Source organism: Empidonax traillii, unplaced genomic scaffold, assembly GCF_003031625.1.
Source record: "Empidonax traillii isolate 1590-97213 ecotype Southwest subspecies unplaced genomic scaffold, ASM303162v1 scaffold496:size689020, whole genome shotgun sequence".
Taxonomy (NCBI): Eukaryota; Metazoa; Chordata; class Aves; order Passeriformes; family Tyrannidae; genus Empidonax; species Empidonax traillii.
In genome coordinates this window covers 61902-77071 of record NW_020955689.1, presented here as the reverse complement: position 1 = coordinate 77071, position 15170 = coordinate 61902, and the positions used below count along the sequence as shown (strand labels likewise).

The 15170-nt window shown below is 42.2% G+C and overlaps 1 protein-coding gene across 4 annotated transcripts in view; it reads right to left on the bottom strand.

Moving 5' to 3' along the window:
- Positions 1-14384, bottom strand: part of EZH2 (enhancer of zeste 2 polycomb repressive complex 2 subunit) — a 51612-nt gene extending 37228 nt beyond the window's left edge. Inside the window, exons 1-2 of one of the 4 annotated variants that reach the window (XM_027896427.1) lie at positions 14099-14384; positions 11572-11637 (exon numbers count right to left, since the gene is read on the bottom strand). In XM_027896427.1, coding sequence (XP_027752228.1) covers positions 11572-11609 — 38 coding nt within the window. In that variant the 5' untranslated portion in view covers positions 11610-11637; positions 14099-14384. Of the gene's footprint in view, positions 1-11571; positions 12298-14098 lie in introns of those variants that run through there. The other 3 variants (XM_027896432.1, XM_027896429.1, XM_027896430.1) reach the window with 3 other exon arrangements.
- Between the last annotated feature and the right edge of the window lie 786 nt (positions 14385-15170).

Genomic DNA, 15170 nt, shown 5'->3' with positions numbered 1-15170 from the left:
ATCAAATGCTGCCATCAGTTACACTATCTTCCTCAAATGCTATTTGGTGTCAGTTTTACCTGGAAAAGACATCATCTGTCCACTGCGTAAGTGATCACTCATTTCCACTTCTACACATCTTTCTCTACTGTAAGAGCTTAAGTGCTTATGGTTCTGTAATCAAACTAGGTCAGGGGAAAAAAAAATCTGTCTGAACAGCCCAGAAAATGAATATACTTGGTTTTAAAACACAATTTTTCAACAAAATCAGCTCCACATGCTGGTTTGTTCAGCAGCCACAAATTTGTTCAAGCCATGAATTCTTGAACACACACAAGGGACAGGGGTTTAACCTCTACTGGGCTCTGTTTGGCAGTATCTAAAAGAAAACAATTGGTTCATGAACTGACCTAAGAAGGTAACTCCATATGACTCACCTGTGCTTCCTCACCCTGACAGGCTTCCATGGCTGCGGATGATGTAGGTTAACAAAATGCTCATGATCAACTCTAACACGATTACATGTTCTGCTAGAATGTTCTTGATTAGACAAGAGATGGAAACTGTTATACAAGCTATTGTCAAAGACAAAACTATTAACTTTAACAAATTTGATGTAAGGATGAGAACCACCAACAGCCTCAGATGTACCAATGCCAACCCAAAACTAAGGAACAATGACTGTGTGAAATCAAACGTTCCAATTTCAGAATATTTCCTCTTCCTCCCCTTCAAGTAAGCAGAAAACCTCTGGCTTGCGAGTAGAAGTGTCTGTTTTGCAGTAACAACCACATATATTCAAGATATTTTACTTTAACCCCACCACCAAACAGACTGACAGTAGCTATAATAGGCTTTCCAGGCAATATGGCAGCGCCAAAGGCAGAAGGTCTGCAGCTATAAATAGGCATGCTATGAGCAATCTCATCACAATTAAGCTCCGATTATTGTGACAGCTAGTTACCTGCAGCTTCTATTTGCAACACTAATACACATTTTAGTTAGTAGCATCCCTTTTAAAAGCAGCCTAGTCACTACAATATTCTGGGGTTGCTTATGTACCAACAACTCAAAGATTTTGCCTTCACTGGGACAGCTGTCAAATCCAAGGCTAGTGTGCTTTCTCCTGCCTGATGTAATCAGTGGTTACCAGCGTTAGCACTTACCTAGCAGAATTCAGCTTTGAAGAACATTTCAGCTTCACAAAAACTAAGCAGCACATTCACTTACCTGTTTGCTCTTGGAAGCTGATAACAAATACACCCTAGTGGACTTCTCAGCTAGGACTGGGAAAAGAAGTGGGATCTCAAAATAGCATTAATTTCCTCTCTTCATTGTCTGTCTACACTACAGCATCTCAGACAGATTTTACATGGCAAATATGATAAATTTAATTGAGTTGATCAGTTACATCAACTCATATCTTTTCTGCACTCAAATGAAGCAGTGTCCTAACTGGACCACAATTGTTCATGCTGACAAGATGAACACCTAAGATGGCAATGAAGAAGAGAAACAATGAAACCAGTGTAATGAGAAAGCAACAAAACCATCTCCCCTTCGATGTTAGCAAACCATTACAATGTATCATCCACTTGCCTTAGACTAGAACACTTATCTTCCATACCATGTAAAACACACTATTCGCACCTTGTCGGTTTTTTTGTTCTTTACAAGACTTTGCACAATCAAAGCAGTTAATGTGTTAACTACTTCTGCAGAGTAGCTTTCAAGAAGCTGTTTCCTGCTATCTCTTGATCAACTAAACATTGCTCTGGAAAGATGTAGTGAGTGGCAAACAATAGCAGCAACCATTTGTAACTTGTCTACTGTAATTGCCAGACAAGACAAATGAAAAGCTAAGGTAGTGGAGGTTCGTTTAATTCAGTTCTTCCTCCCACATCCCACTACAGCCATTCACAACAACTGGGTATATTCAAATCAATCGTCAACGAGTATTAGCACAAATCTAAGGCTTCAGGCAGGTTCTATTTATTCTTATCAATATTCTTTTAGAATACTGCAGGTAGGCTTCCAACCTCCTGAACACACTCTTAAGAACATGTCATGCTTTTGTCTGTTCCTGGGTCTTACCAAAATGGGACAAGTCACTTTATGTACCACTGCGCAAAAGAATTAATTACCTCAACAGCATGCTTCTCAATACAAATCTGAGCTAAACCCGGACAATCACAGAATTTGAGCACTGTTCTAGCCCTTCTACTGAGACACGCTAATCTACGCTAAAAGGAACATATAAGAGGCAACAGAGAAGATTCAGTAAGGAATTTCACTTCCATATAGAAAGAAAATTCTTCACAACGAGTGTGGTCCCTTATAGGCATGTATTAAGCAGAGAGGCATTAGAATCTCCCTTCTTGAAAACATTTTAAAAGTGATATGGAAAACACAATTTCAGTGTCAGCCTTACCCAAGTGGGAGACTGGATCACATGATTTCTAGATGTACCCACCAACCTAAACTATTTTACAAGTCAATACAACTCTCAGCTTGGCCCACTGTACCAAAACCAAGGACCACAGTATTCTTAAAGCTCACGCTATGGAATTTGCTTGCCTTTTAAATTCCAGTTTAATATTTCAAAAGGTGAAAACAATCACTACTGCATCCTAACACTCAGGATTTCAAAACAGCTACAGGCACACTGTGAAAAACAACACTACTAATAAAGGAACAATAATTTGTGAATTAAAATGATTAAGAGCTTAATCAGACTGAACTCTTCAGTTTTGTGTGCAATCATTGACTGTTATAATCAGTAGAAACATTAGTTACGTTAGTCTCCTTTACAAACGCCATCAACTAGGTAGGTCACTCACTCCTTCCTGCTACTGTTCCATGTGTTTGTTCATTTGAAAGACACCTTGTCTGGTTAACAGTAGAGTTAGAACCTTCAGTTTTATGTCTTAGAAACTGTAATTAAAAAAAGACAGATCTGAAAGCTCTTCACTAGTTAAGAAAGTAGTCTAACTAGAGTGCTTAGACTTAACATTATGTTTAAAATAAATTAAAAAAAAAAAAAGTAAAGGGCTGGTTTTTTTCAAATTAGGTGTCTTCTTATCCTGGTGGGGTTCTGCTTCTCTTGTAGCCCAACACTACTTCATGCCTCTGAAGTGCCACTCTTTTCAGACCTTTCACTTTCTGCCATTTAAGTGACTACAGCCTTACCTTGTACTTGGCATACTTGAGACTAGGAGCCTGATCTCTACCCTGGAATATTAAATTGTTAGTTGTGTTTTGGGTTTGGGGTGTTTTTCCCCTTTCTTGTTGTTTTTCCCATTCCTAAACATATTCTAGAAGAAATCATTAAGCATGTCAAATGGTACACATGTTCGCAATATGCAACTACTCTATGACTTTCCTCCCTGAAACTTGAAAGATGTGCCTTCTCAATTATTTCTTCCCAAATATGATGTTTTTTGGACCTTGTTACTAGCCCAACAACTCCTTAAGCTAATAGCTCCCAGCTGATACTTCAAAATATTCAAGATTACTGAGATGCTCTTCTGTCTCTTCTGAGTAAGAATTTCAGCTTATTTCAAAACAGGTTTAAGAGAAAAAAGAAATCCCCGTTTTGTGGCAAGCTCACACCTAATCATCATGTGCTACCTTGATCTATCATAAATAAAATGACCATGCACACCCTTTTTTCTTACATTATGTATGAGTGGCTATCAGTTAACTACAAGTACAGGTTCATGGCACACTTAATCCAATGAAACCACTTATTTGTAGTAGTGCTACTATGAAAGTAACTTATTAACTGCAAAGACTATATTTTTATTTGCAGTATTATTCCTTAAACTAAAACTAGTTACCACTAGAGTGGTCGTTAAAATATTATAACAGAGGCAATACCTTGGATCTGAGCTAAGCAATGTAACAGAATTCCCTCAATGGCTTACAGGTCACTAAGTTACGTGAAGTTAAGTTTTGTGAAGGACTACAAGTGCCCTGGCATCATGAAAAGCCTCAGCGTGAGCACATATTTTATAAAGAACAAAAATAATTAAAAATCAGGGAAGCCATTAAAAAGAAAAAAATTACTAGGGAGAAACACCATTTAGGGCTGCAGACGCTGATGTGTCAACAGACAGCAGTCCCTACTCAAGCAATGCCATTGCAGCTAACCACAGTTAGGTAGACTCATTGTCACTGTTCTCTGCTCCAGCACGTAACATAATTACATACAGTTCTTTAAAGCAGCTACAATCCTGCACTGTATGCCTAGATGTTGCTAGGAAATGCTCCTATCTTAGGTATTAGGAATTCTAACCCTTGGTCCAGATTTGTTAGGAGCACCTGTTTCCCCTCCCCATATTAACCCTGACTTTGGCTTACGTTGATCACAACATGCACTTTCCTTCATCCATTATTGTTTCCAGTCTGTTTTTAACAGTTAAATTAATCTCTTCAAACACAGCTTCTCATTACCGCCCATATATACCAGACAAAAACTGCATGGAGGACCAGATGGCTCTGACTTTCAAGCCTCACCCCTGCTTTATGCTGGCATTACTACAAAAAGAAGCACTTTTACTTGCCACTTGTCCCTGCACCTGTGCTATCATTTCCCTCCTGAGAGCATGAGCATTTCTGCAGCCAGACATTGACAGAAGCAAGGAAGTCCTCTGGCTGAAAGTATCTTGCTGCTTTTGACTGAAATAAAATGAGCATCCAGCCACTTTGGCCCCACCTAAGGACACAGTGAACTATGGCCTTAGGCATTCAATTTTCAGCTCCTTGTGACAGTACTAAATGCCTGCGTCGGCAGATCAATTTCTGGATGTGCTCGGTTCATACCACTTATGATTTGAAATGCTCACCTCACACAGTAAGTCAGAGCAGTTCAGTTACTGACACACAAGACAGGAAGGAAACATGTCAGCTCTCAGGCTCACAGAATTCACATTCTCTTCAACCATGTTCTCCATTTGATGTTTTTAAATATAAATATTAGTTTGCCTCCCGTGGTATTTTATTTCTTGCCTTCTCCCCTAAGAGTTAATTCACATAGGTAGTTTAACACTATGTTGCTTTAAAATTCTTCTCAGGAGTTTCTACCACCATTATATACTGACCAGGCAGATATTCAAAACTCCCAAGGACAAGGAGGAAAGAAAGGGAAGAATGAGGAGTCAAGCGGCTCTTGGATATTAAAGAAAAAAGAAATGGTGCTTCACTCCCTTTTTCCTCCTGGAAAAACATAAGAAATCTTAATTTATCTCCTTGCTGGTTTTAAACGAGAATCTTTTATTTTTCTGGGTTAGAAGACTAAAAAAGCAAAGCAACTGCCAGTATTCCATATCCCTTGCCCTATCTGCCAGCATATTAAAAACTTTGCAACTCAGAGTTTATAAGTAACTCTTGATCTTCCAGAAGTACTTCAAACAATACAGTCAAAATTGTATGTGTTTCTTAATATCTAAAATAATTTCAATCAACCTGCGTCAGGAAATTTAAATAATAAAAAAATTGGTCCTGACAACTCCCCCTCATCATTTTAAAAGTTTTTGGCAGTAACTATAAGTTGATTAAACATGAAGTACCTGAGCAAGATCCAACAACAGAACTGTTCCAGCAATCAATCTTATTTCTGATTTTCTATGAGACATAAAAAAGGAAGTCATCAGTTTGATGACTTCTTTTCTACTAATTGTACACTGCCCTTGGATTTATTTTCACATTATCTCATTCTGTGGGAGTCCTTCATTTAGAACATATACTTATCAAGAAATAGTGCTATGGGTGCTTCTCAGTTTCATTCTCTTCAGTACAGAAAAATAAAAAAGTTATGCCTGTTATTAAGAAAATAAGATTTCAATACTAATAATTAGATTTCTAATATATTTCCTTAAACAAATACAACAGTAGAATAAAAAAAGTAACACAGTATCATTTGTTTTCAGTCTTGAAAACAAAGAGATAAATCCTTACTGGAGTGTTCCATTGGTCTGTATATGCAAGCCTGCAACTTTCAAAGCTACTCTTTCCTTCAAAAAAAAAAAAAAAAAAAATCTTTCTCTGTAACCCTACTTCAGGATTTAGAGAAACAAAAACAGACATGAAATCATTACTGAATACCATGTAAGGAGTAAGAGTGATCCACTTCACAGAAAAAAGTTACTAAATTGCCAATATTACCACTTTCTTCCAGCGCGTTTCAACATTTGATACTTTTAGAAAAATACCGGTTTGGAAATAAAAATAAGAAGTTTAAGTACTCGTCCACTTGGGTGGGGGAGGGGGAATAGAGAACAGGGAGATCATAACCAAGTATTTTGTTATTAAGACTACACCAAAACTGGCAGTAACTGAAATCGACTTGTCATTTCACTTCAGTTTGGGCAACATCAGCAGATCAACGTGCAGCAGGTAACGCAACTATTTACTTTTCACTTGGACATCTGCATGTATAAATACTTTAAACTATATTTGCATGCATGAGTAAGACTATTCGGCTCAAAAAACAAATAATACACTTTAAAACCCTAAACAGCAGAACAACAACAAGAAGTTTCAAGTCCAATTTTTACTATAGTTTTTACAATTCACCATTAAAACCATTCCACATTTCTCACATCAGACCAAGCCTGGCTATTTGTCTAGAGAAAGTAAAGTTTTATGCACAAAACTTGAACTTCATCTTTGAATTGCTCGAATGTGTACCTCCAAATCTCTCTCTTCACACTCATTCACAGACACCCAGAGAAGTTAGATGACTCCCACGCAAATTCCAATCAACCTCTGTTGCCTAACACCTCCATCTCTTAAAAATTTAGCTTTTTGATATCCTGGATAAATCTGGCAGAAAAAGTAACACTTGCTGGGAACACTTAAGACATGTCTCCACAGGCAAAATAATTTAGGATGTGAATTTGAAGTGCACTGACTATTCCTCTTGAACTTGTTTTGTGGACACACCTTTTATGCTCTAAAAACTAAAATAGCCATAGGTTCTTCAGTTCAAACCATGCATGTAAAAGCAACACACACTCCATACAGAAAAAACCTTGACACACAACATGTCAGCAGTTAAATAGTTATTCCATACTCTTCCCCTGCAGAGGCAAATAGGTTAAACTTTGAAATTCAGACATTACCCTTCCACGTATGCAGAATTTACTGTAGAACAGTTTGGCAAACTTTGAAGCTGAACTGCCAGTTGCCTCAAAATAACTCCAAACTGAGCTTAAAATGATGAAAGCAACCGTAAGAGTTATTTACAAAACTCTCATTTTAAAGATTTTTACATTAAACTGGGCTTTAATGTACAGCATCCCTATTCTTTAAGGTATATGGGGATTAATCCACCAGTACATTAATGTTGCTTATAAAGGGAAAAAACATAGATACTACTTCTCCAGAAGCTTGATTCAATGGAGAAAACTAACAATTAACAGTTTATCTTAAAAACAAACAAACAAAAAAGACAAAACAAAACAAAGCACCCAACATACAAACAAAAAACTACCACCTTCCAGTGAAAAAGAAAACATTTCCCTTGGCTGTGGAAGAGAACTGCAAATAGTTAGGTCTTGGGATTGATTACATCTCCCAGTTTCAAAGCAAACAGGTACTGAACACCAGTAATGGATAAAACCGCTTTAAGAATGAAACAACATCTGTCAGTCTCTTCTCCCAATAATTAGTCGATTTAACTTGCACTAAACACATTAGCAATAAATACTCACTAGAAGCATGGCACAAATAGTGGACACACAACAGGAAGAAGTTATCACAAAGGACAAAATTTATGATGTCCTGATTATTAACTGTATCATTGAAAAAGATATTAGAATAATGACTTTAATCCATTTGCCATGGTACAATGTCATGGGTAAATTAAGAATCTATAACACATATCCCCACGATATCTGACTGAAGCAGCAAAACGAGTTCCAACTCTAGAATTTTTTATCTTATTAGTAAGAAACGAAATCAGACAACTACACACCAAAAACATAAAGCTTGCCAGATCCACTCACACCAAGAAGCATGCAAAGGAAACCAGCTCACATTAAAAAAAAAATTAAAATTATAAGTGAACCGTAAGGTTTGAGTTTCCTTCCTTTCAAATACTTTGTTTCTTTAAATTACATCTGATGGCTTTGGGATTTAAACTGAACATGCAGGCTGTGAAAGGAGAATGCACGGCAGGAAAAACTGAACTAACCATGTAAAAGGCAGAATGGAAAGGAGCCAGATACAATAAAAAACTGACAAGGGAAATAGGCCTGGTTCTAGATTAAGAGACAATTTCAAAGTATAAAGAAATCATACCCTCCTGTAAAGATTTATTTTCACCTCATATCTTAGAAAGCCTAGGATGTGGAATTGCAATTTGTACTACTTTGCTTGCATAATTACACACACAACGTTATTTAAGCAGGCACCATATGCACATACAAAAAAAGAAAACTAATAGCAAATTCTGGAGTATTCTGTAATTGTGTATCAAGGAATTCTTTATTTGCACACAGTGAGGCGTCAGTTTTACCTCATTTTTTAATGAAATCGTATATATCCCAATTAGAAGCTTTGGAAGTACATCACATTTTCAAGCAAATGACAACAGTGCTGATCCACTCACATCGTTACACTGTTATTTTTATCCACAGCATTCAGATCACGTGCAGTATCAATCTAAATTTCCAAATGGCCTTCTCACCTTAAAAGTACTACTGATTTTATCACTAGATAGGAAGCAGAGTATGCATTTTAAATCATTCCAAGACAACAGTATATTTTCACAAACAGAGTAGAGGCAAAATAAATGAAAAATCCCATAATCCAGACTTCAGCCAGGTAGCCAAAAGATTCCTAAAATAAGTGTGACCCATATTAATTTGGGGGTGGGTGTTGTTTGTTTACAATTTTTTCTGGACACAGCAGAAACACTAACACACATTCTCTTCTCTCTCAGTGTTTTTTAAATTACAATCAATTTACAAGCCTGTAGCTAAATACTCAAGAATTCATTAAATAAATTAATTCGTTAAATATTTAAGAATTCATTTCTTTTTTTACTATTTTTTAAAAGAAGATTAATTTTCCAATATTAAATGCAAATTATACTTTTGACTCTTCTCCTTAAGAGTTGCCTCTACCCAAGTTTACTAGTATTATTTTATCTTTTTAATTCAGAATACGTATTCTGACAATTACACTGGATGTAGTTTTATCACTTTCACTGAGGTTCCAGACCTCAAGTCCACAGTCTAACCCATCTTAGTGGATATCAAGGCATACAACTAGAAAAAGACTGACAATTAAACTGCCTACTATTATCAGTTACAGAAATTTATGTTTTAGAAAATTTCATTGTTTCTTGCTTGGAGCTCCACAGAACCTATTCCATCCTCCAACAGATTTCTTTCTTAGTTTCGCCTCATCCACAATTAGACTTGCATAGCATCATTCCAAAGTCTTTAACTGATCTCTGTGAAAATGGATACAATACCTACTTAATAATTCTGTTCATTGTTTTTCTTTTAATCTTTAGCTCAACAAAACTCTTGCACATTTACTTTGAGTTAAAAAGAAAATCCAGGCACTCTAACAACTTGTAATCGGTGTTTTCATCACTCCCCTGTGAAGCACCCCCTCTATGTTTTGCATACATTTTATACAAGATTTTACCGGTTTGGATACACTTTATACAAGATTTTAGTCTGCCTCACCCTTCCTCCTCGCAGATGTAGCTGCTTTTCTGAAATTACTACTTAAATTATGCCAGTGCTAGAGCAACTCGTCCATTTAAAGACTGACTTATCCACTCCAGAAAAGTTGTACAGGTCATACTGAGATGTTAAATGTATAGACACATTTATAGATAGATACATTTACAGATGCTCTCTTAAATCAGATACCATTTCAATGAGCCCAGCATTGCTCTCCATGGACCTCGCTGACAGCATGAACAGAAGGTTGGTAGCAGCTTTAACATTAAAATAAATCTCCTGTTACCGTCCTACAGTTTCTGTTATCAGTGGTCTTGTTTCCTAATGTATGTATTATTCAAACATCAAATCATTAAGAGTTGTATTTACAGTATGCAGTCCATTTCCTCCACTTTTTAAAAAATCTGGTAAGTTGAATTTTGAGTGGATAAGTAATACTGCAAAAATTACCAACTCAACTCAGTGAACTTCCTTGCTTAGCAAAAGCCAGATTCTGTTCATGAGATTTTCAGCATCCCTGCTGGGAAAAATGTTATTCCCTCTTAAGCTTCAAAGATACTTCTCTACGAGTCAGTAAAGATGCATCTATGGAGCACTAACTGTAGAATTACAGAACTTTCAGATTACAGCCAACACTAAAGTTTTCCACAGCACTTTTGCTCGAACACAATGTAAATCGGACATTTATTAAGTGTGCCTTCTATCAGTATTGCAGCCATTTTTAGAAATAACTCTCACTCTTCAATCACATGAATATAGTACTGTTATCTAAAATTAGTTTGCAGTTTTAACATTACAGCCGTGAATTTATTAAAATGCATGCAGGATCTATACAGCTAAAGAAGCTGAATTATCTTGTGAATGGTGACAGAACACTTTTTGACTAATTGTGAGAGGAATTTTAAAGTGCACCAAACTTTCCTGGGAACACTGTTGGACTGCACTAGATTCTAGACGTGGCTTATTCTGACATAAGCTGCTTTACAGAAAGTGGCCATTAGCTTGCACTCCCTCTATATAAAATGCAGCTCATGCATTCAATAATGCACTACAAAAACTCCCTTCTCCCTAAGCCAAAGTTTCTTTGTAGGTAAGAAGTAGTGTGGGAATACGTACATTTCACCTCTGAATGTTGCAGTGCTGTGGAACTAACAAAAAAACAATTTAAATGCATATATTCAAAGAAATCACCGTATTTCAGCCTGTTGGCAATTCTAGCAAGAAAGGAAAAAAACACAGCGGGGGGGGAGGGAGGAAATTGAGCTTGAATTTCAAGTCTCTGGCCTGAGTTTACACACCACTGCTTTAGCTCATTTTAAGGTGAGCAGAAACACTTCATGACTTTTTGATGGTGTGGATTTTCAGTGTCTGACACTTTTCAAGGTGAAATTACATATTAAATTATTACATATTAAATTATTACATATTAAATTATTACATATTAAATTATTACATATTAAATTATTACATATTAATTTTTACATATTTCCTCTGAAGTTAAAATCTTGAATCTTTCCAAAGTTCCAGACAAAAATAGCAGTTGGCATCTCACGGAACATTTTACTGACACAGATTTCTCCACAGGTTGTTTAACTTTAATTGTTACTTTCATTTCTCATGGAGACAGAGGAAGGAAAAAATATTTTTGCTATTTTTTTTTTGTCTTTTGTAAAGGAAACTACACAACATGAAATGTAATGTTTTTTATGTAATAGCCAGTACTTGATAAAGTACTAGCTCTCAAAAACACTCACACGTCACACAAAACTTTTGAGTCCTAAAGCAGTGGAAACACATTTTCTGAAAGACTTTGTAGCTCTTAAATATTCACATGTTAATAGTCTATAGTGAGACTACTTATAGTACACTATGTACAAGTAATACTCACCCTTCTGAAGATGCTTTATTGTTACCACAAATAAACATTCCCCGGACTCTCAATTTGATATAGACACTGGGGACAAACAAAGAACGACTTTAAATTTTTATAAGTCGCATAAAGAATCTGAATGTGCCAATCCCTACAAAAAGATTAATACATCTATGAGAAAAATCCCAATTTAGAAGTGAAGATTACACTAAATCTGCTGGTAAAAACTCTTCACTGAAATCTATATTAGTAATAACCAAACTCACAATAGCTGAAACTACAGTTGCTAGACTTCAGCAAAGACACTCTTATCCTGCAATAATTAAATTACGTTCTTCAAATTGTTAAATGTTTCTTGTCAGAGACTCTTTACTTCTAGCTTTTAAAAAAAAAAAAAAAACCACAAACTTTTCTCTTGTTCCAATAAAATCAGTGTAATGCTTTTGTAAGTTAGAAATAAGTATCTTGAATAATGTACAAGTTTATTATCCCCTTCCTGCCACATGTACACACGCACTCCTTTTCTTTTGTGTAACTAACAATTCGCGAATCACCATGAATACCTGATGTCAAATACACGTGCGTGATGCCACAACACACCTATTTCTTTATCCAACCTCACATTTGCTGCTCAGGCACGGCTTTGCCGAGTCAGTGCCCTCCTTCGCACCTCCCCAGACACTCCACTTTTAGAGGGTGCTCCGCACCGCATTAGATCCGAAACACCAGACTTTCCAGCTCCTTATGAACTTTTTTGCGGCGGTCTAGAAGATCGGGATCGCACGGCGCCCTTCCCGACTGGGAAGTTGGCCGGAGCCGCCGCCAGACTGTCTTATCCCCTCGCCCCTCCTGAAGTCGTTCCCTGAACCCGGAGCTCTCCAAAGCCAGGGCCGGGAGCCCCCAGCCCAGCCCCCGTGTCCCGAGGTGCGGGCGGGCGGCCCGGGGCGCTCCCAGCCTGCCCTCCCGGATCGCCCCGGCTTCCGGGACCCGGGCGGACCTGTCCCAGCCTCTCGGGAGGAGCGGGGCAAGCTCGGCGCCGCGCTCCCCGCCGCAGGAACACGGGTTTCCCCCGCTCACACACACGCCTCCCGCCTGCCCGCGCCGAGCCGCCGCCGGAGCCGCCGCCGGAGCCGCCGCGTGCCGCCGGCAGGAGCGGGGAGGAGGGGAAGGGAAGCGACGGGTCTACCCCCTCTCCCCGCTCTCCCTCCCGCCAGCCGACCCCCGTCCTTCGGAGGAGCGGCGGCGACCTCGCCCCCGGCCCGGGGCTGCGCCCCGCCGGGCGGGGATGGGAGCCGCCGGCCGGGCTGGACGGAGCCAACTTAGACAAAGGGCACTCCAGACTCCATGTCTCCCCCCCTCCAGCTGTCACCGGCCGGGAGCGCGCGTGTCTTCCCGCCGGCGCCCCGAGGGAAGGGGACGGGGGGAGGCTGCTCCTCAGGAGCCGCCGTCGCCCCCATCCCTCCCTCCTCTTCTCCTTCGCTGCCGCCCCCTCCCCTGCTCCCCTCCCCCATGACAAAGGACCCGGGTATAAATAGCCGCTCCCGGCGCCGCCGCCGCCTCGAGCCCGCGAGGTGTCGCTCTCTCACTCACCCGCCCCCCCGCCGCCCGGGCTCCGCGCCGCCGGTGCCGCTGCCGCCGGTGCCGGTGGCGCCGCCAGCTCCGCCCGGCGCTCCCGCTCTCCCGCGCCCTCCCCTCCCGCCGCCCGCCGGATTCACCCTCCCGGACCGAGCGCCAAACGCGCCGGCCCAATCGCCATCGCGCTCATTGGCGAGCGCCGAGCGCCGCCCCCATTGGACGGGAGGACGCGGCCGGGACCCCGGCGGGCCAATCGGGCGCGGCGGGAGGCGGGGCGAGGGGCGGGGCCCGGCTCCCCACGTGCGGGGGGGGCAGGGAGGGGTGGGGAGAACTCTTTGTTCTCGCGCTGCCCGCGCGGGGGGACGGGGGGCTCGCGCTCCCCCGCGCTCCCGCCCCAACCCCCCTCCCCGCCCCTCACGCCCCGGCTCCCCCCCCCCCCTTCCCCCCCACCGCCCAGCTCCGCACGGCGGGGCCGGGCCCGGGGCCGCGCCGCGCCGGGGAGGCTTGAAACTCTCCGTCCGCCTCACGTGGAGAAGGGGGGAGAGGGAGGGGAGAAGGCAAGGAGGGAGGCGAGAGGATTGGCGGGCACCGGGAGGGGCCGCGCTCCCGCTCCCGCTCGGCGCCGCTGCCGAGTTTGAATCGGCCCGAGAGCGGGAGAGGCGCAACGGCCGTAACGGTCCCGGGGGGCGGGAACGCCCCGAGCCTCCGGGCCGGCCGTCGGTCCGTCCCCGCCGCTCCGCCTGTTGCTCCCCTCCGACGCGGGAGCTCAGCCGCTGGAGGTCACTCCCGCCTCTCTCCGTCTTCAGCGGAGAAAAATGAAATGGCCAACATAAGTTTTCCTCATGGGTGCTTCGCCCTCCCCTTGTGATCAGATCCCTTTCCTGCGTGTCCCACACAGAGTGATGCTTCCGGGGTGCACTGGAGCAGTCGCCGCATCCTTGCTTCCACAATTCCCGTCACCCTTCCTTACCGAGTATCAGCTCCCCTCTTCCTTATGGGTGCCTCACTACATCTTCAGGGGCAAAGCTCCGCGGTGATGAGGTCCCGAGTGGTAAAAGTCTCTACTTGGTGGGAATAAATCACAGGCGCACCCGCATTCCCAAAGGATGCCGCTGGCTGACGCGCCGAACCCGTGAGTGCGGCTCAGGGATCAGGAACGAGGGGAGAGGACCGCAGCCTCCGAGGCTGGGGACAGCCCGCGCCCCCTCACACCGCCCCGCCGGGAAGCCCCGGCGGATGTCTCGGCCGGCTGAGTCACTTTCCTCGTGTCGTGTCTGTGACCTTTGCTTGCCCAAACTTTACCGGCACCAGCCCCACGCTGGTGCATCGCGGAGCCTGTCCCCGCCGCTTCCTCTCCCTCGCCGCTCCGCACCCAGCGCGATTTCCCCCTGTCGTAGGGGGTGGTCATAAATCGCGGTGCCAGCAGCAGCAGCAGCAGCAGCGAGGTGCCCGCTCAGCATCAGACTCGGATCCTGTCGCTTGCTGCGTGCTGTCTCCAGTCTCTAAGGTTGCTATCGTTTACCCCCGTTTCTAATCTGTGAGCCGTGCTCATCAATCTTGTTTCGAGGTTGTGCTTAAACCTTGAGGATTCGTGCACGTTTGCTCTGCTGTCATCCCACTTTCTGGTGGCTCCAGCCTTTCTTCACCTCCAGCAGTGGAAAGTAAAACTGCCAAAATAAGTTTCCCAATGGGTACTTTACCCTTCTTTTGCGAACAGGTCCCTTTCCTGTGCATCCCACATGGAGTGCTGCTTCCGAGGTGCACTAGAAGCCTTCCTTCTACGGTCCACTTCCGTCATCCTTCCTTACCAAGTTATCAGCTCCCCCCTTCCTTGCAAATACTTTAGTACGTCTTCAGGGTCAAAGCTCCAAAAATGAGCAGTGGCCAGTGCAATGAGGTCCTGAGTGGTAAAAGTCACTTGTGTGGAAAATAAATCACAAACACAACATTCCCAAATCAAGTAGTTGGTTTACATGTCAAATAAGGCTCAGTATTCTTTTACTTAAAGGTGATGTGCTTGTGTGCTTTTATAGTCTCTGTCT